Source organism: Carica papaya, chromosome 3 (genome assembly GCF_054855325.1).
Source record: "Carica papaya isolate Zhongbai chromosome 3, ASM5485532v1, whole genome shotgun sequence".
Taxonomy (NCBI): domain Eukaryota; kingdom Viridiplantae; phylum Streptophyta; class Magnoliopsida; order Brassicales; family Caricaceae; genus Carica; species Carica papaya.
The window spans coordinates 31,380,238-31,400,707 of record NC_142311.1 but is presented as its reverse complement, the minus strand read 5'-3'; the positions used below and the strand labels follow the sequence as shown (position 1 = coordinate 31,400,707).

Below are 20,470 nucleotides of genomic sequence, written 5' to 3'. Positions count from 1 at the left end.
AGGGAACCCTTAGTGCTCTCGTTGATACTAGCAGAAATGGCATCGTGCGATAAAACTAATTTATATGATATAAATCGATATAAATGAATGGGAAGTCGTGTGTAACGTTTATGATACTGAAACAAAGTGTTAGTATCTGCTGAACTGTTTACTGTCTAAATCATGATACGAATATTGAATGATGATATTTATTGAACTATTTATGCCCTGAGTTATGATACTGAAATAATAGATTCTAAATGTTTACTGAATAAACTGATTTGCAAGGTTTGGTTAATGAATTATGGTATAAATATCACGTGTTTTTCTTAATTAAAGAGAAAAGTATTTTGAACCATTTTTGTTGGCTGGTTTATGTTTTCTACTAACTTAGACAGATTATCCTATTATTTGTTGGTACTTACATGCTTACTGAGCATGTTAAGTTCACCCTATTTATTTTTTATTTCTTTCAAATCAGAATATTTAGAACCCCGCTCTTGAGCAATAAAAGACTTGTTAGGATATCGCTTAATTTTTATTTTAATTTAAACAGTACTTAATGTTAATTATTTTATTTTTAGTGAATATTTATTTTAATGTTTAAACATGTCTCATGGATATTGAATATTTTGAACTAAATATATAAGGGATGTACTTTTATTATTTTAAGATTTGTTACGCGAAGTATTTTTATATATTATTTTATCATGATATAGTTTGCATACGGTCAGGATTCTGTATGGAAGTTCGGGCTATCATATTATCTGTAAAGCTAATGCTCCTCTAGCCTTTTACAATTGTACAAATCAACTTCAATTGTTTTCAATATTTCTTTTCGAATGAGTCGTTTTCTAATATTTATATTTTTTTTTATTTTAAAGTTTTTATTATAAGATAAATGTATCCAAATTTCTTTTTGAATAAATTACAATTCTATCTTTATATTAATTAACTAATTAACATTTTACAACTATAAAACTGAGTAAGAAACTTCATAAATACATGCTATGCTAGTTGCAACTAGAAATAAATTGTCATGTGTAAATGTATTATAATATTATAATTAATAATAACACGGTATTATATATTGATTTGATTTTTAAATAATTCTAATCAATTTATTTCGAGAAAATGTGGGTAATTAATTATTTTTTACATGCTTAAAGAGACCAAATAAAATTCGTAAAAACATGTGGATGATATATAGATATTATATAAAGAGAATAGATATGATTGGAAGTAAGCTATTTAGAAATTTTGTAGATAGTGAAAAGAGCAAAAAGAACAAGGCAAAGAAAAACAACACAAGCAAGGAGAGAAAGAACAATGGCGACTGCGACTTGAACACAGAACTTGCCGAAGACATTGCAGACTTTGTTCCATCGAAGACGAGAGTTGCCTTCGTATCCCATCAATCCGATTGCTGCTGCCGCTCCATTGCTGGAGAAAAGTAGAGCTACCATCACTAAATCGATCACTGTTATCATCATCATCATCACTCCGCTCTTTCTTACTTTCTTTCTCGTCAGCAACACCATAGAAACGACGCCGTATGCGCATGCCATTGCGTTTATCACCGTGCAATACCTACACATATATACAAGCATATATATATATATACCGTGCAATACCTACATATATATATATATATATATGTACGCATATATACATGCATACGTATACCACCAGTTCAGTACTAATCTTAATTTTTTTTAATTATTTTGGTCGAATTTATCTTAAATTAAACATGATTTTTCTATAATTCTTTTTTAATTTTACGAAATAACTTCGTAAATCATAAAATCAAGTTATGATTATGATTAATTTAATCTCTCTCCATTTCTTTTTAATTTCAATTATACTACTATATAAAATTTTGTTTTACTTACATGTATTTTGAATCCTCAGATTAAAATTAAGAGAGAAAATATTTTTTATCATCTAAAGATTAAATAAATTGCTAAGAAATTCTATATGAAATATTTAGCTGATAAAAAATTCAAATAAATTAATTACATATAATTGAAAGCTCAAAAAACAGATCCATTACAATTGGGATTTTTTTTTTAAGAAAATATATAGTAGGTGTATATATAAACTAAAGGAAGTAATTATCAAGTGAATACTTAAATTTAAAAATGACCCAATTAATTATTCTGTGTGTACTCGTTTCTAAAAAAAAAAATAACTAAATTGAAATAAAATTTAAAATTTTGCATCATAAAAATAAATCAAGGAGTAAGTATCTAGTTCTAATTAAAATTATTAATTGAATAATCTTTAAAATTAAACGAGAAAAATAAAAATAAATAAATAGAGAGAGAGAGAGAGATATAGAAAATAAACATACACAAAAGCAGACAAGTAATGAGCCTTGGCAGTGGCAGGAACATAAACTGGTGGAAGATTTGGCAAGAGCTCAAGAGAAACCAGCTTGGTCTGTTTATTAACTCCCAATATAATTGCAGCTACTAGTGTCAACACCACACCCAAAACCCTCATCATCAACTCAAATCCATTCACTTTCCTATTCTTTCTTTCCAATTTTTGATCATGAGTCTTGCTCTGATCAGTACTGAAAACAGTGGGGTTGAACTTATCACCATGTTGGTGATCTTGATCCATCTAGTTTCCAAAAAGATGTAAAACAGGAAACTTCTAGCTGTTCCTATGAGAAAATGGAGATGAGTACGGAGATGGGGTGAGAGAAAATTTGGAGTCAAGAGAAGAGTATAAATAGAAGGGAGTGGTTAGTTTGGAGAAAGATGGTTGTGTAAATATAGGTGTAAAGATGTGTAATGATGTGGACTTTTTGTCCCTTTTTTTTTGGGTTTATTTTCTTAAATTAAATAATTTTCTTTTTTTTATTTAAATTCTATACAATCACACACGAATCTTGAATCTTGAATCTTTGAAAGAATCGGACTTTTACCCTTTAATTTTTTTTTTTTTTTTAAAATACCCGTCTTGTTTAAAATTTAAATATTTATAATTAACGTAATTACATAACATAAAATCCTAAATACACCTTTGAATATGTGAAGAAATATGTCCCTAAGATTATTAATTCGAATAATAATCTTTTTTAAATATCAATTTGAATTATATTTTTTTAAAAAACTATTTCAATAATAAATTTTTTTCTTAAGAAATTCAATAATATCCCTATATTGAAATAGATTTAACTATTTGCATCCAATTATTATAATTAGTATTTTAAAAATATCCTAAGAAATTCTCAACTAGAAAGAAAAGAAATTAATGTGAGAAAATGATATCTCAAAATTATTCGAGCTTTCCAGAAAATAAATTAGGATACATGTGTCTCTGTGAGTGTATATATGGGTGTCGTATATGATACATAATAGCTAGTGTTTGATAATGAAATTTGGCAGTGTCAGGAATTTAATGAGAGAGTGACACAGTAGACATTAATGGCAAGGAGGTTGGCAATTGACAAGTATGGAGAATTGAAAATTTTACTTTGTGGTTTATCTTAAATTGCTTTGTCTTCCAGGCCAGATTTCCATGTTTGAAATGGCACCCACCTATCAATCTCGTCTTATCACTTGACTAGTTATATATACATACACATGTACATACACACACACACACACACACATATATATATATCTTTCACATGCATTCATATTGCCTTTTTTTTTTTTCTCTCCCTTTTTTGACCATGTTAGATTATACTAGTTATTATTATCCATTAATTCACACCCACCTAACAAATTATAATCAAATTAATGAACTAATTATGTACGTCGGAGGGTAGATATCTTCCACCCTTAAAAGAGTGAGAATTTTGAGCTATACGTATGTATTTTTGTTAAAAAATTATATTACATATATTTTTATTAAACGATTGAGTTATTATTAGTGAAAATGTATAAATTTATATATAAATTTAATGCAATAATTAATTTGCATGTATTTTTCAAATTAGTTTATAGGTGTAGGTTAGAGTAAATTCCAATGAATACCTGTTGATTTGTAGGGTGCCAATATGTAGGACTTCAATATTTATAAGAAAGTTGGAAAATGTAAATTTGTGGGGAACTGGTGTTAGCTCAGACTATTATATTTTATATGTATGTATGTATCTACATGTGTGTGTATATGTGTGACAATTGTTCCAAAAAATAAGGTATGAAATTTCACATGCATCAATCATATAATAAATTATGATATCATCCAATTTCAGTTTCCCATTTGCCACTCAAGGTATGGGCTTTGCTGCTGCCTGCCTCAATTTTTGAAATCTCTCCCTTCAATTTCACAACAAACCCATGCTGGCAAAATCATATATATTACTTTGCTTCATATTATTATTACATAAAGAATGATATATGTGATTAGGGTTCTTACAGATCCAAGAGAAATCTGATTTCTCTAACTTGATTTTATCACTGATATAAGATGAAAATCTTTTTACACAAAAATATATATATTATTTTAATTCTAATAAATATTGCGGTAACCCTTTAACGTCAATTATATTATATTTTACGTTATGTAACATATTATGTTTTATGAATAGTGTAGATATATACATTTAATTAAAGAAAAAATACTGATGGGAGACTTTATCTCGATATCAACTATATATATTTCCCTCACAATTCAAAGTTTCTCTCTTGTCATATATATTTTGTATTAAGATTATATTAGAAAAGATCTTGTAAGTTTTTGTAAAATTTTTAAGTTCATCCATATTTTAGCAAAGGATTATATAGTCTATTAAAATAGAATATTATAAATTTTAATTTCAAGTAAACTTGGACAATGCATTTTACATTCCATAAACTTGATCAAAGCTATATATATATATATATTATTCAAATTCACATAAAATTCTGTATGAAATTAATTTTTATCATTTTTCTAATTATAGGTAGAAATTATAAATGAATTTCATAAAAATTTTGTATTAATTTCCTAGCTTAACTATCGAAATTAATTTAAGTTTTATTTCTAAAAATTTAATATATTCTTAATTCGTTTTGGTACATTAACCTTAAGACCTTCTTCAATTCAACCATATGCAAATCATACCCCCCCACAATGTGCAGCGTCTGTGTATAATTAACCACAATCACATTCTTGAACAAACAAAAAATCTAAAACTACTCTAAAAATCAATTTACTGAACCCACAATATGTGAATATGTATGTAGTATCATTAGTGAACTTTGTTATTGTGTATATGCAAAACAATGTTAATAAATAATTGGTACATACTTAAAACATAGGTTATTGACTAAGAATGGTAGAAAAATTTGTGATATGGTATAACTAAATTCGTCCGTGTAAGTGAGTTCTGGTCTTTAACTAAAACCGAACTGATATAGGTTGATTTGTGTATGATTTTTTTATTTTACTATATCGAGTATGTTAGTTTTAATTTAAATATATTCTAGAATTTAATTTAATTATTTGAATAATATTATATTTTTAATCTTAATTAAAAATTATATACTAGACATGATGTAATAGTAGCAACTCGAGTTAGTTTTAACCCGAAATTTGTATCAAATCAAATTATATATTAAACATGACGTATATGATACAATAATTTTCGTGATATATATATATATAATAGTATATAATAATATATGTGTGTATATGTACCAAAAAACATGATACTGCTGGGATGGTTGGTTGAATATTTAAGTTAGCCCATTAACCATTCAATCGCACTGCCTTTATTATTATTTTCTTTTCAAATAATGAATCTGAAAAATTCTGTTGCTTACAGAATAAATACATATATATATATATATATATGTGTGTGTGTGTGTACATACATATTGGTAGCTGGATCACCAACTGGAACAGCTAGTATTTTATATATATACGCAATACAGAAATAGGTGATTAAGGCTACGATTAATGAGTTTGGGAGGTAGTTGTCGAGTTAAATTCACAACATGCATTAATTGATTAAAATCTTCTTCTTCTTCTTCTTCTTTTATCTTAATTTCTCTAAACTCTAGGTTAGGCTAATTAATTAAGGTCTAATGAGATTAATTTTTGGTGTTTAATTATGAAATTAAAAAAATTAAGATCGTTGAAAATTAATCCAACAATTTCTAAGTAAATTCTCTTTATTCTAATCTAATAATATAAGAGATGATTAGAATATGTTTTTTTTTTTCTTTTGAAAGTTTGAATTGCAATAATTCCGGCCAACCTCGTGATGGTGATTTAATTCACATTTTTTAAGGTAGAGATCAAATTTTTACTATAAAAAATTTTCATACAATAAATTTTATTATATATGTATATATATATATATATTAAGATTAATATAAAAAAATAAAATTAATAATTAATAATATGGAAAAGATCATAATTAATTTAATTATTAATAATTTACATTTAACAATATGAACAAGAAAGTCTGCAAGGAAAAGAAAAGAAAAAGAAAAGAAAATTGATTAGGAGGAATTTTCAAAATCATATCTTCCAATTCTCTTATTATTTCTTTCAAGAACCATTTTTTTTTTCCCTTTCATTTACTAAATTAAATTCTCTACGTTCGTATAAATTATTCTTTACAAATATTTATAAAATAATCAAAAGGGTGGTCAATAAAATAATTCGAAAAAACACATTATTTTTTTGTTATAATTTTCACTAATAGCTTTTATATTATTATTATTATTATTATTATTATGAACTAATTTCTATAAATTTATGAATAAAAAAAGCATATAGATTTACAAAATTAAAAGTCAAAAACTTTTTTCACGATATAAGGGGAACTTTATTTTTCCAAAAAACTTGGCCTTATCATCTTCATTACATTGACTTTTATTCAATGAGACTAAGTCAAAAGGTCTCTCTTATTTTATTTTAGTTATTTTGCTAATTATTATATTATGTATAAGTCCCTGAATTCACGTGATTTTAAAAATATTATTTATGTTCTATTGAGATTTTCAATTAGTAAAGAGGAGAAGCTCCAATCATCTCTTTGTCATGACGTAAGTCAGATTTATTATTTATATATCTATATGTGTATGTATATGTGTATATCTATATCATCATCATGATATTTCTCTCTGAGGTCATATCTACGCGTTAATTATTTTTCTATAAAAACAACTTTAGCCGCAAGAAAAAATCTAACGTTAGTATTCATCATCTAATTATTTATTTTAATTTCTAAAAATATAAATAAAAAATTATTTATAATAATGCATCTAATACGTCTAAAGTAATTCGTTTGCCAAACATATATTACAAAAAATCCCCTTAAAACAAAGGCTAAAACTTTTTCCCTATTTATTTCTTATACGTTAGAGAGTGGCATGAAGCCTATTTATTACCTAGTCGTCCTCTAGCCAAGCCAAAATGGGCAATCATTAACTAGGTTCTTCTGTAGGAATAAAGGAGTTAGAATGGTGATGAGTAAAAGCTCACACTAAAGAGAAAACGTATGATAAATTAACATGAAATATCATCATCACTAGTATGATATTGTCCAATAGAGAAATTGTAAGCACTTTACTAACTAAGCAGAGAAGAAAGTTTTAGTAATAGAGTCTTTATAGTGCCAACTAGAAATGTTGAGAGAGTTGGTACAACCCTCCATCAAGCAATGAGAGGAGACTAAAACGACGTCGTTTTGAGAAACCCCAAAACGGTGCCGTTTTAGGTAAAGAAAAAAAAAACTGGAGGCGTGTTTGCATCTGGTCGGGGAAGGTGAAGAGGCAGAGACGTACATCAACCGAAAAAGGAGGAGATGAGACTTGCACGACGAGAAAGAAGAGTTGTGCAGGACTCCTCCCGCCCCTCCCTATAAAACACAAAGGGAGGGAAGGAATCGGTGCAGGAAGAGAGAGAAACAGAGAGAGAGAGAGAGAGAGACAGAAAGAGAAAGAAAGGGGGAGAGAGATAGGAAAATAGAGAGAGAAGGGCTGCGACTACATCAGTCGGTAGCCGAGAGAGGAAAAAGAAGGATGAGAGGTTGGTGTTGCGCGCAGTAGTGTGTAGGAGAAGAATACGGTCTGCGCGGCAGCTCGACGCACGTTTGGCTGTTCCGCCGCTCCCTTCGATACGATTTCACCAGATCTATGCCGGATTTGAAGGCGCGAAACACTCTGTGGTGAATTTCGGCCAATCCGCAGCAGTAATCGGCGGCGAGCAGTGGGCGGTGGCGGTGTGTGGCGATCCGGTGGTGGCATGTATGGAGGCGTATGGACTTCCGATGGTTGCACGTAATGAGTCCTAAGGACCCGATTCGAGTAGGTGAGTTCAAAAAAACCCTGATAGTTTACCATTTTAGATTTAGGGTTTATTAATCCTATTTAATTTTAATACCATAAATGACTTATTTTAATTCAAACAGTACTTAATGTTAATTATTTTTTTTTAGTGATTATATATTTTAAAGTTTAGACATGTCTCATGGATATTGGGTATTTTGATTTCAGTATGTAAAGAATGTACTTTTATTATTAATTTCTAAAGATTATTTTATCATGATATAGTATGCGTACGGCCAAAACTCTGAATAAGAGTCGGGACTGTCATAATTTGTATCAGAGCCCACATTTCCCAGAATCATTCTTTATATATGAGAATTAAGGATAAGATTATAGTTGAGAATATGACTTTAAAAAAGTAAATCTTAAAACTTTTGTTTGGTGATGTAGGCAAACGAAAATGAGGCAAGGACAACCTCCCACGAACAGATCTTCTCAGATAGAATCATTACGGGAACATGTTGATCATCTTTACAACTTGGGGGAGAGGCTCATTACTAATTACCAAGCTAGAGAAGAAATGAGGGACCTTCTGGATCCTCCCCCTATTCCTGAATGGGGAGACCTGTCAGATCTTCCACCTCCTCCTCTACCTCAACATGGCCCAACTCTACTAGTGATGGATCCAGGTTATGTTGAGAGGTACAAGCACTGAATCCAGTCCCATTTGCAGGAGCATCGACTTTCTATTAGGCTAAAAATTGGCTAAAAATAACTGAAAAGTCTTCTAAAATTGTAAGAATGACTGATGAACAGAAGGTTATCTTTGCCACCTTTATGTTTGAGGGAGAAGCAAAATGCTAGTGAGAAGTTAAGCAGACTACTCTACCCACGCCCATCACATGAGAACACTTCTTGGAGGCATTTAATGTCGAATATTTCCCCGACTACATTCTTCATTAAAAGGAGATAGAGTTCACCCAGCTTACCCAAAGAAGTGTTTTAGTCACTGATTATGCTTAAATATTCACAAAGCTTAGCCACTACTCTCCCGAGATTACATCTGATAAAGGGAAGGGCCAAGAGTTATAATCAATAATAAGTACCATCTCCCCAGAATTGATGATCTCTTTAACCAGTTATAGGATGCACGAGTCTTTTCTAAGATTGACCTACGCTCAGGGTATTATCAAATAAAGATAAAAGCTGAAGACATTCTGAAGACAGTTTTCCAAACTAGGTACGAACATTATGAGTTTCTTGTCATATCGTTTGAGTTGACTAATGCACCTGCAATCTTCGTGAACTTGATGGATAGGTTTTTCAGACTATTTTTGGATCAATTTGTCATAGTTTTTATCATGGTATCTTGATATACTCTAAGAGTAAGAAGGAACATGCTTCGCATCTAACTCAAGTTTTACAGATTCTTAGAGAAAAGAAGTTGTATGTGAAATTAAGTAAATACAGTTTTTGGCTCAATCAGGTTGTCTTTCTGGGACATATAATATCAAAAGATGGTGTATTAGTGGATCCCCCCAAAATTAAAACCGTGTTATCTTGAGAACGACCTACTGCGGTCAAGGATATAAGAGGATTTTTGCCATTAGCTGGGTATTAACGCAGATTTGTGAAGGGATAATCCAAGATTGCAGTTCCTCTTACTCAGCTTACGAAAAAAGATGTCAAATTTGAATAAGATGAAGCATGTGAGAGAAGTTTCACAGAGCTCAAGCAATGGTTGACCACAACTCTTATGTTAGCTTTACCAAATAAAACTGGTGGGTATACAATGTACAGTGATGCTTCTTATCAGGGGTTGAGATATGTTTTGATGTAGCATGGATGGGTCCTAACTTATGGGTATAGACAACTGAAGACACATAAATGGAATTACCCCACTCATGACTTAGAGCTCGCTGTAATTGTCTATACCCTGAAACTCTAGCATCATTATTTTATGATGAAATATTTGATATTTATACTGATCATAAAAGTCTAAAATATATTTTCACTCAAAAGGATCTCAACATGCGTCAGAGGCGGTGGATAGAACTACTAAAAGATTATGACTGTAAGATTTTGTATCATCTAAGCAAGGGTAATGTAGTAGCATATGCACTTAGCAGGAATAATGTGGGTACACTAGCTTGCATGATGGTTTCTAAGTGGAAGCTTTTAGAGACTATGCAAGAAATTCAACCTTATAATTAGGCTGAAGGTGTTTACTTGGCCAGTTTAAATGTTCAACCTACAATACTACAACAGATCAAAGATGCTCAGTTGATTGATTCTACATTATCGGCCATTATGAGAGACACAGAGCAAGGTTTGAAGCCAGAGTTTAGAGTATTAGATGATGGATTGCTCAAATTTAATGACAGGGTGTGTGTTCCCAATAACAATGAATTAAATAAAGACATTTTGACTGAGGTTCATTGCTTCAAATTCGTCATGCATTCGGATAGTACTAAAATGTATCAGAATTTGAGACCTTAATTTTGGTGGAATGGTATGAAAAGAGACATTGCTACGTATGTTTCTAAATGCCTTACTTATCAGCAGGTAAAAACAGAATAGTAGTGTCCTAGTGGATCCCTCCAACCTTTGCCGATTCTTGAGTGGAAATGGGAACATATCACCATAGACTTCGTGATTGGATTGCCTAGGACCCGAGTAAGCCATGATGTTATCTAGGTGATCGTGGATAGGTTAATCAAGTCCTCCCACTTCCTGGCAGTGAAGATGACAGACTCTTAAGATAAGTTAGGTAAAACTTATATCCGCGAGATTGTAAGACTACACGGGATTCCAATTTCAGTGATATCTGATAGAGATCCTAGATTTACCTCTAGATTTTGGACAAGCTTTCAGCAAGCCATGGGCACCAAATTATCCTTCAGCATTGCTTTTCATACTCAGACAGATGGACAATCAGAGCGAACTATTCACACATTGAAGGATATGCTACAAGCATGTGTAACACTCAACAACTTTTTTCTTTTATTATTTTCTTTTTATTTTATTTTAATTTAATTTGGAATTTTGTTTATTTTATTTTATTTAATAATTAATTTATAAGGTTTTAATTTAATTTAATAGAAATAAAAATAATAATAATAATAAAATTGGGTAAAATTATTTTTGAGATTTAATTGAAATTGATTTTGGAAAAAAGAGATGAAAATTTAGATTCTGGTGGTGTTTTTGAAAAGAAAATCGAAAATCGGGGGTCAAAACGTAATTTAGAAAAATAGTGCCACATCAGCAGCCGCGTCAATAGCCCCGGCCAACCAGGACACGCCGCGTGGCAGGGACGCTGACGCGGAAAGCCACGTGGGCAATCCACGTGCGCGCGATCGGACGGCCCAGATCTACCGCGTGCAGACGGTCCAGATTTGATCACGCACGGACGGCCCAGATCGCATCGCGATGGACAGTCCAGATTTATTTCCAATTTAATCGCGATCGGACGGTCCAGATTAAATCATAATGGACGGCTCAGATTAAAAGGGGAATGTTATAAATAATCGCATCCACACCTAACCCCAAACCCTAGCCGCCAAAACCCTCACCGGAGAAGACGACCCAACCACCGGAGGAACCGGCCGCCGCCACCAGTCGCCACACCAGAGGATTTTTCAGCCGCCAAATGAGGTAAAATTTTTCCCATTGGCTCGTTTTTTGATGTTGTACCTCCATGTGGCCAAATCGGAGCCAAACCACCAGTCGATTGGCTGAAAAACACCACCAAAGTCCAGCGGCTCCGCCGCAGGTTTCTTCGATTTTTACCTCCGATGAGGCCCTTCCCGATTTCCGTTCGATATAATTTTTATACCACTGTGACCACCGTCCTTTTCTCTACAGGTTGACCAGAGCAAAACACCAAATTGCAACTCGCGCCAGAGGAGCCGCCGTACCCGAGAGTTTTGCCGCCGGTAAGTCTCAGTTTTTTGAAATTTTTTGGCCCACCGAGGGCCCTAGGGGTGTTTTATCACAGGAAACAATGCAAGTTTGGCCGAATTCGGCCGAAAATGACCGGAAACGGCCAACCCGAGGCGGATCGCCGCCATGGGCGGTGGCGCCGTCGCCGGAGCACGGCGGAGCCACCGTACCGAAATTCTGAAATTGGCCGAAATGGCCCTGGGTCTGATTTGGAGTTTTTTGGGGACATGTGCAGGTACCGGAAGTGTGTTTCAGTTTTCGGAAAAAAATTTAATGAATATAGGGACTGCCCGTAGGCGCAGTGAGAACCCAATTTTAGACTCCGAAACAAGTAAAGATCTCTCACCCTATTTCCTATTATGGCATTAAAGCTTAATAAATGATAAAATAGTATGTTGTGAATTAATAAATATGTATAATTAATTAAGGTTGCTAATGGAGCCCGAATCTAATGTATTTTTTGGTCAGGTGTTGTTTGATTTATTTTACAGTTTTTAATGCAGTATGGTGCCTGATGTGTTTATTCTATGGTTTCGTATGCATGAATCACGGTTTCATTTATTATAGTTTGAATTATTTTGAACCAGATGTTGTGTTGCCTTATTTGGTGTCTATTACTGGTTTACGTGTTTATGTTTGATTAGATAATTGAGATTAAGAAAAATGAAAAAAGGTATGTGAATTTATAAATGGATAATGTCGACAGCCTAACTAGATATCTTGGGAGATGGTGGATGGACTTGGTCCATAGGGAACCCTACCGGGAACGTGGTCTCTCATATCGGACGGGGTATGGAGACTTTATGTGTTTTGGCGCCCATATTGGACGGGGTATGGGGACGGCCCGTTTCACCCTCATACCGGACGGGGTATTGAGGTTTATGGTTATGGCGCCCATACCGGATGGGGTATGGGGATGGCCCTGGAATTAAATTATTAATGTGAATGGTTCATGTATAGCGGGGACCCCCTATGGATCCCCATGGATACTAGTAGGCTGATAAAAGAGGAAATTTGTTGTCTGCTGATTGAAATATAAAAGTATGATATGTGTTATATTACAGAGTGTGCATGATCTTATGATGTTTATGATGTTATTGTTTCTCATAAGTTGTTTTCATGAATCTCACCGAGGTAAGTGGACAGTAAAGATTTTTATTATTGATAAATGAGTTTGTTATAACTTATGCTCCATTGGTCGTTTTTGTTTTCTACCAACATTTACTTCTGTGATAGTGAGATAGTGTGATGTCTTTACTAGACTAGTGTAACTCATTCCTTACTTAACTATTTCAGATCAGGAAGACTTGGTTCCCAAGCCCGTCCCGCAGGAAGACGACGAGTAGATGTCTAAAGATTTCATAGTTTTATTTATAAAATTCATCTCTATATTTACTTTATTTAGTTTATTCTTTCATATGTTTAGTACGTTTGGATTATTGTGCAAGGGGTATTAATCAAAATTTTTATTCCGCTTCCACACTTAGAATTTTTCTTATATATACATTTTCTTTTAAAATTCCGGGGCCGTTACAGTTGGTATCAGAGCCGCATTTCTCGGACCCGTCCCTTACACAATAATACTTAGAGGAATACCAAACTGAGAATCATTACTCAACCCTTCCTTGTGAAATGCAAGTGCAGAGAGATGAGGAGAATGAGACCCCTACTAAACCAAGCAGCCCGGGATGATTCGCTTCGGAAAGATGTTGACAGAATATTTAAGATGCTCGAAAGGATCATTGCTGCTCAGCAAGGTCGAGAAGAGAGAAGAGAATTACCCGACCCCCTCCCACTACCACAGGTTGAGCCACCGCTGCAGCGAGCGTATCCCGAGCTACCCCGGCAAGAGCCTGCTCCTCCACAATACCACTCGGCACCACCGTCGTAGTATAATCTAGTGCCTCAGCCATAGTATTGCCCAGCACCGCCACAGTATAATCCGGTGCCTCCACAGGGCCCCCCAGTCTATCCTCAACCCGGCCCAGTCTCTCTTCCACAGGACCCAGCTCCTTCCCTGATTGACCTAGGCTACGTAGAGAGGTACAGGAGACTAAACCCTTCCACTTTTACAGGGAAATCCTCTTTCGAAGATGCCCAGTACTGGTTGGCGAAGACAGAGAAGGCTTTCAAGACCTTATGAGTGGTTCCTGAGCAGAGGGTTACTCTTGCTTCCTACATGCTGGTGGGGGAAGCAAATTGTTGGTGGGAGCTCAAGCAGACCACCCTGTCTACGCCAGTCACTTGGGAGCAGTTCTTAGCAGCCTTTCATGCGGAGTACCTTCCCGAGCACATTCAACATTTAAAGGAGACGGAGTTTGTTCAGCTGATCCAGGAAAATATGAGGGTGTCAGAATATGTTTGTAAGTTCCTAGAGCTGGGCCGATACTCCCCTGAGACATTGATGGATGAGGGATGAAAGGTCAGGAGGTTCCAGTGGGGCCTCTGCCTAGAGATCAAGCAGCACTTATTGGTACTAGAGCTCAAGACATATTCAGTCGTTCTAGCAAAGGCGCAGATCATGGAGAGGAGTTTTAACACCCTTTCTCAATCAGCAGGGAGCCACAGACTCTCGGCTCCACCCCGCAGACCAGCACCTACTGCGCCTGTCCAACAAAATAAGAGGCTCAGACCGGTGATCCAGGTTCCCCCTTAGGCTCCAGGGGCAGCATGTGGCAAGATCTGTCAGCACTGCGGTAGGGATCACGAGGACCGACCATGCTATCGCCTCAACAGCACCTGTCGCATATGTGGTAGTGCCCAGCACTATGCGAGAGAGTGCCCGAGGAACCAGAACCAAGGAAGACCTCCTTTTCAGGGCAGGGTTTACAACCTCACACAGCAGGATGCCGATGCTGACCCGGACGTGGTACAGGGTATGTACACTATCTGTGACCATATTGCTCATGTTTCATTTGTTTCACATGTTTTTGCATCCAAACTTAATGTATCACCTGATAAACTTGATTCAATGTTGTTTGTGTCTACTGCTGGTAGTAAAACACTATTAGGGAAAGTTGTCTACAGGGCTTGTGTCGTGGAGATAGCAAATAGGAAACTGAGTGTAGACCTAATAGGGTTAGACACGGGGGATTTTGATGTAATTTTAGGGATGAATTGGCTAGCGGCGTATCACGCCACCATAGATTGCTTTAAAAAGAAGGTTGTATTTAATCCTCCTAATGATGAGCCATTTACAAATTAATAAAATCATTTGATAATTATTCCTTGATGGCAAGTTTCCTTAATTTTCAAGTATTTAAACCTTGCTATTTTCTCTAACTAGGAAAGCCCAATAAGGAAATTTGTATCCAAGAGATTCCGGTAGTCCGAGACTTTTCAGATGTGTTTCCGGACGAACTGCCCGGACTACCAGTGGACAGTGAAGTTGAGTTCACTATAGACCTGCAACCAGGCACCCAACCCATTTCGGTTGCTCTTTACCGCATGAGCCGCATTGAGATGGAAGAGCTGAGGAAACAGATCACTGAATTGCAAGACAGTGATTTTATTAGACATAGTGTGTCTCCTTGGGATGCCGGAGTCACGTTTGCGAAAAAGGGAGATGAAACGTTGAGACTGTGTATTGATTACAGAGGATTGAACAAAGTCACAATCAAGAACAAATATCCCTTTCCCAAAATTGATGACCTCTTCGATCAGCTGCAGGGTGCGCAGGTCTTCTCTAAAATAGACCTGCGATCAGGTTACCATCAGGTGAAAATAAGAATTGAAGACATCCTCAAAACAACCTTTCGAACCAGGTACGGACACTATGAGTTCCTGATCATGCCATTTGGGCTAACCAACGCCCCAGCCATCTTTATGGATCTGATTAACAGGGTCTTCAGAGAATTCTTGGATCAATTTGTTATTGTATTTATCGATGACATCTTGGTATACTCAAAAAGCGGAGAAGAGCATGTTCACCATCTAGCCCAAGTTTTGCAGGTCCTCAGAAAAAAGAAACTATATGCAAAGTTGAGTGAGTGTGGATTCTGGCTTGAGCAGACCGCCTTCCTAGGACACATCATATCGAAGGAATGAGTATCAGTGAATCCCGAAAAGGTTGAAATGGTACTTGGCTGGGAGAAGTTGACATCAGTTAAGGAGATCCGTAACTTCCTGGGAATGGCAGGTTATTACCGCAGGTTCGTCGAATGATTCTCTAGTCTAGCAGCTCCCCTAACCCGGCTCAAAAAGAAGAATGCCAAGTTTGAGTGGAATGAGGACTGTGAGAGAAGTTTTTCATAATTAAAGGAGTGGCTAACCACTGCACCCGTACTGGCTTTACCAAGTGGATCGGGGGGATATACAGTTTATAGTGATGCCTCCTATCTAGGCCTGGGTTGTGTCCTGATGCAGCATGAGAAGGTCATAGCCTATGGGTCCAGACAGTTAAAAAATCATGAGAAGAATTATCCCACCCATGACTTGGAACTTGCCGCAATCATACACACCTTAAAAACCTGGTGCCATTATTTATACGGAGAGACCTTCTAGATCTATACTGATCACAAGAGTCTGAAGTACATATTCACTCAAAAGGATCTCAACATGCGTCAGAGAAGGTGGATGGAACTCCTTAAAGACTATGATTGTGATATCTTGTATCATCCGGGTAAGGGCAACGTGGTGACAGATGCCCTCAGCAGGAAAAGTGCAGGTATCTTAGCTCATTTAATGGTTTCAGAACGCAGGCAAATTGGGGCCACACAACAGGTTCGGCTTCAGGACTTGAAGAGAGTAATATGTTTGGGTCGTCTGACCATCCAGCCCGAGTTAATACAGAGAATAAGGGAAGCCTAGTCAGTCGACCCCGCCCTAGTAGCCAGCAAGAATAATGCAGAACAGGGAACGAGCTCAGAATTCCGAGTCTCTATCGATAGGATACTCCGATTCCAGGACAGAGTGTGTGTCCCAGATGACAATGAGTTGAACAGAGACATCATGACAGAATCCCATAGCTTGAAGTTTGTCATGCATCCCGGAAGCACCAAAATGTACCAAAGCATGCGACCCCGATTTTGGTTAAATAGGATGAAGAGGAACATAGCTAACTTTGTATCTAAATGCTTGGTATGTCAGCAGGTCAAGGCAGAGCATCAACGCCCAAATGGGTTACTTCAGCCCTTACCGATCCCGGAGTGGAAGTGGGAACACATCGCCATGGACTTCGTAACGGGATTACCCAAGGCACATTCAAGAGATGACACCATCTGGGTAATTATTGACCGGCTTATCAAGTCTTCCCACTTCTTAACCCTCAGGATAACCGATCCCTTGGACAAGTTGGCAAGAATGTATATCCGGAAAATAGTCAGATTGCATAGAGTTCCAGTGACAGTGGTATCCGACAGGGACCCTAGGTTCACTTCTCAATTTTTGAGTAGCTTTCAGCAGGCCATGGAAACAAAGTTGTCTCTTAGTACTGCCTTCCATCCTCAGACTGATGGACAATCCGTACACTTGAGGATATGCTCTAAGCTTGCGTTCCTGACTCTGGGGGCCATTGGGACGACCATCTACCCCTAATAGAATTTATCTACAACAACAACTACTAAGCGAGCATTGGCATGGCTCTGTACGAGACGTTATATGGGCGCCCATGCAGATCACCGATTTGTTGGGAAGAAGTAGGCAACAGAAAATTGTTCGGCCCGGAATTGGTGGAGGAGACCACATCTGAAATAGTTAAAATCAGAAAGAACATACAAATGGCTCATAGTAGGCAGAAGAGTTATGCGGACACCCGGAGAAGAGATTTAGCGTTTGAATAAGGTGACCGGGTATTCCTTAATGTCACTCCTTTCAAAGAAATTGTAGGTTCGGCAGGAGGGAAAAATTGAACCCCCAATTTATTGGACCATATAAAGTCTTAAACAGGATTGGTACTGCCGCCTACAGACTAGCACTGCCTCCAGAGCTCTCCAAGGTCCACAATGTGTTCCATGTATCCATGTTACGTAAGTACAACCCGAACCCCTCTCATGTCTTGGCTCATGAACCGCTTCCACTCCAAAAGGACTTATCTTATGAGGAAGTACCAGTCGGTATCACAGACCAAAAGAACATAATACTCCGCAACCAGAAAATATCATTTATAAAGGTAGTGTGGCAGAACCACTCGCCAAGGGAGGCTACTTGGGAGCTAGAATCAGACTTTAGAGCTCAGTATCCCCATTTGTTCGACCAATAGTAAGAGGCAAATTTAGGGGACCAAATTTCTTTAAATGGGGAAGTGTTATAACACCCAACAACTTTTTTCTTTTATTATTTTATTTTTATTTTATTTTATTTTAATTTAGAATTTTGTTTATTTTATTTTATTTAATAATTAATTTATAAGATTTTAATTTAATTTAATAGAAATAAAAATAATAATAATAATAATATTAGGTTAAATTATTTTTGGAATTTAATTGAAATTGATTTTGGGAAAAAATGGTAAAAATTAGGATTCTGGAGGTGTTTTTGAAAAGAAAATCGAAAACTGGAGGTCAAAACGTAATTTAGAAAAATAGTACCACGTCAGCAGCCCCGACTAACCAAGACACGCCGCGTGGCAGGGACGCTGACGCGAGAAGCCACACGGGACGGAGACACATGGGCAATCTGCGTGCGTGCGATCGGACGGCCCAAATCCATTCCCGCGCGCACAGACGGCCCAGATCAAAAGCGCGCATGGACGGTCCAGATCTCACGCGTTCGGACTGTCCAGATCGCATCACGATGGACGGTCCAGATTTATTTCCAATTTAATCACGATCGGACGACCCATATTAAATCATGATGGACGGCTCAGATTAAAAGGAGAAAGTTATAAATAATTGCATCCACACCCAACCCCAAACCTTAGCCGCCAGAACCCTCGCCGGAGAAGACGACTCAGCCACTGGAGGAACCGGCCGCTGCACCGGAGGATTTTTCGACCGCCAAACGAGGTAAAATTTCTCTCCTTTTCTTGTTTTTCGATGCTGAACCTCTCTGTGGCCAAATCGGAGCCAAACCATCAGCCGATTGGCCGAAAAAGACCGCCAAAGTCCAGCGGCGCCGTCACGGATTTTCTCGATTTTTGCCTCCGATGAGGCTCTTCCCGGTTTTCATTCGATGTAATTTTTATACCACTGTGACCATCGTCCTTTTCTCTACATGTTGACTTGAGCAAAACACTAAATCGCAACTCGCGCTGGAGGAGTCGCCGTACCCGAGAGCTTCGTCACAAGTAAGTCTCAGTTTTATGGAATTTTTTGGCCCACCGAGGGCCCTAGGGGTGTTTTATCACAGGAAACAATGCAAGTTTGGCCGAAAACGGCCAGAAATGACCAACCCAAGGCGGATCACCGCCGTGGGCGGTGGCGCCGTCGCCGGAGCACGGCGAAGCCGCCGTGCCAGAATTTTGAAATTTGTCGAAAGGGCCCTGGGTCTGATTTGGAATTTTTTGGGGACATACGCAAGTACCGGAAGTGTGTTTCAGTTTTCCAAAAATAATTCAGGGAATCTAGGGACTGCACGTATGCGCAGTGAGAACCCAATTTCAGACTCCGAAACAAGTAAAGATCTCTCATCTTATTTTCTATTACGCCATTAAAGCTTAATAAATGATAAAATGGTATGTTATGAATTAATAGATATGTATAATTAATTAAGGTTGCTAATGAAGCTCGAATCTGATGTATTTTTGGGTCAGGTGTTGCTTGATTTATTTTACAGTTTTGAATGCAGTATAGTGCTTGATGTGTTTATTCGATAGTTTCGTATGCACGAATCACGATTTCATTTATTATTGTTTGAATTATTGTGAACCCGATGTTGTGTTATCTTATTTGGTGTCCATTACTGGTTTACGTATTTATGTTTGATTGGATAATTGAGATTAAGAAAAATAGAAAAAGGTATATGAATTGATAAATGGATAATGTCAACAGCCTAACTAGATATCCTGGGAGATGGTGGACGGACCGGGTCCATAGGGAACCCTACCGGGAACGTGGTCTCTCATATCGAACGGGGTATGGGGATGGCCCGTTTCACCCTCATACTGGACGGGGTATTGATACTTATGGTTTTGGCGCCCATACCGGATGGGGTATGGGAACGGCTCTGGAATTAAATTATTAATGTGAATGGTTCACGTGTAGCGGAGACCCCCTATAGATCCCCATGGATACTAGTAGGCTGATAAAAGAGAAAATTTGTTGCCTGATGATTGAAATACAAAAGTATGATATGTGTTATATTATAGAGTATGCATGATCTTATGATGTTATTGTTTCTCATAAGTTGATTTCATGAATCTCACCGAGGTAAGTGAACAGTAAAGG

At 36.5% G+C, this 20,470-nt stretch overlaps 1 protein-coding gene across 1 annotated transcript; it reads right to left on the bottom strand.

Annotated features, from left to right (window-relative positions):
- Nucleotides 1-1,161: 1,161 nt before the first annotated feature.
- Nucleotides 1,162-2,737, bottom strand: LOC110819954 (CASP-like protein 1E2). The gene is made up of 2 exons (XM_022049310.2): nt 2,333-2,737; nt 1,162-1,569 (listed from the first exon to the last, which is right to left on the bottom strand). Exons 1-2 carry the CDS (start codon nt 2,605-2,607, stop codon nt 1,227-1,229), a joined length of 618 nt encoding a protein of 205 aa, XP_021905002.1. The 5' UTR covers nt 2,608-2,737; the 3' UTR covers nt 1,162-1,226.
- Nucleotides 2,738-20,470: the final 17,733 nt, after the last annotated feature.

Bases quoted from the DNA above. Each gene is read 5' to 3' on its own strand.
- LOC110819954 (XM_022049310.2), bottom strand. From the start codon at position 2,607: ATGGATCAAGATCACCAACATGGTGATAAGTTCAACCCCACTGTTTTC. The intron at 1,570-2,332 runs GTATGTTTATTT...ATATATGTGTAG, and splicing joins CATTACTTGTCTGCTTTTGT to GTATTGCACGGTGATAAACG.